At 41.6% G+C, this 731-nt stretch overlaps 1 protein-coding gene across 1 annotated transcript in view; it reads right to left on the bottom strand.

The window, feature by feature from the left end:
* Positions 1–292: 292 nt before the first annotated feature.
* Positions 293–731, bottom strand: part of LOC103811244 (chromosome unknown open reading frame, human C17orf67) — a 3961-nt gene continuing 3522 nt past the window's right edge. Inside the window, exon 3 of the mRNA XM_009084205.1 lies at positions 293–409. Coding sequence (XP_009082453.1) covers positions 293–409 — 117 coding nt within the window. The remainder of the gene's footprint in view (positions 410–731) is intronic.

The raw sequence follows: 731 nt of genomic DNA, 5'->3' as shown, positions 1-731 counted from the left end.
AACAAGTCAGTCCTGACAGACACTATCTCTGTATTCTACTGCTTAAAAGCATATAGCAGAGAAATGCATAACCAAGTGTTTTATTAACGTGAACAGAACTACAGTGACAGAGTTGATGCCTAGGACACTTCTGTTCATGCCACTGCTCTGCTGCCAGACACCTTTCAGCAAAAGGGGCTTCCTGCAGCTACTGGTTATTCTCTTCCAGTGTGTGGCTCTGCCTTTTATTACGAGGAAAGAAATATGCACTGTAGAAGGAATAAATATACCAATTGCACGGCAGGCAAGACCACTAGATTGGGTGCACTAGATCCCTGTTGCAGTGTGGGAGGCAATGTGGATTCAGCCAGTGCTCCAGGAATTGTTCCTCTGATCTCTGCTCCAGGCGCTGGAGGTGAAGCATATACTCCTGTTTCAAGAAAAGAGAAAGTAGTTTCATTATATAATCACTCAATTCTAGTGTCAGAACAATGAACCAGCTGATGTAAGAGTGATTAATTTACCCTTTAAAATCATCCAATATAGTGAAATGGTATTGCTAGTCACCTTGCCCTAACCTAGCAATATTTAATGAATGATATTATCATGCAGATCAGTAAAGGTGCTGAGCAAGAATTTTGCAACAATATTCACAAATTAGGAACTTTGCATACACATTTCTGAATTACGTATCGACACAGCAGCCTCTGCTGGTCCTGAGGGTATAGGAGATTCTCACGGATAGGTCTGTT

Source organism: Acanthisitta chloris, unplaced genomic scaffold (genome assembly GCF_000695815.1).
Source record: "Acanthisitta chloris isolate BGI_N310 unplaced genomic scaffold, ASM69581v1 scaffold45871, whole genome shotgun sequence".
NCBI lineage: Eukaryota > Metazoa > Chordata > Aves > Passeriformes > Acanthisittidae > Acanthisitta > Acanthisitta chloris.
This window is presented reverse-complemented; position numbering and strand designations above follow the sequence as displayed.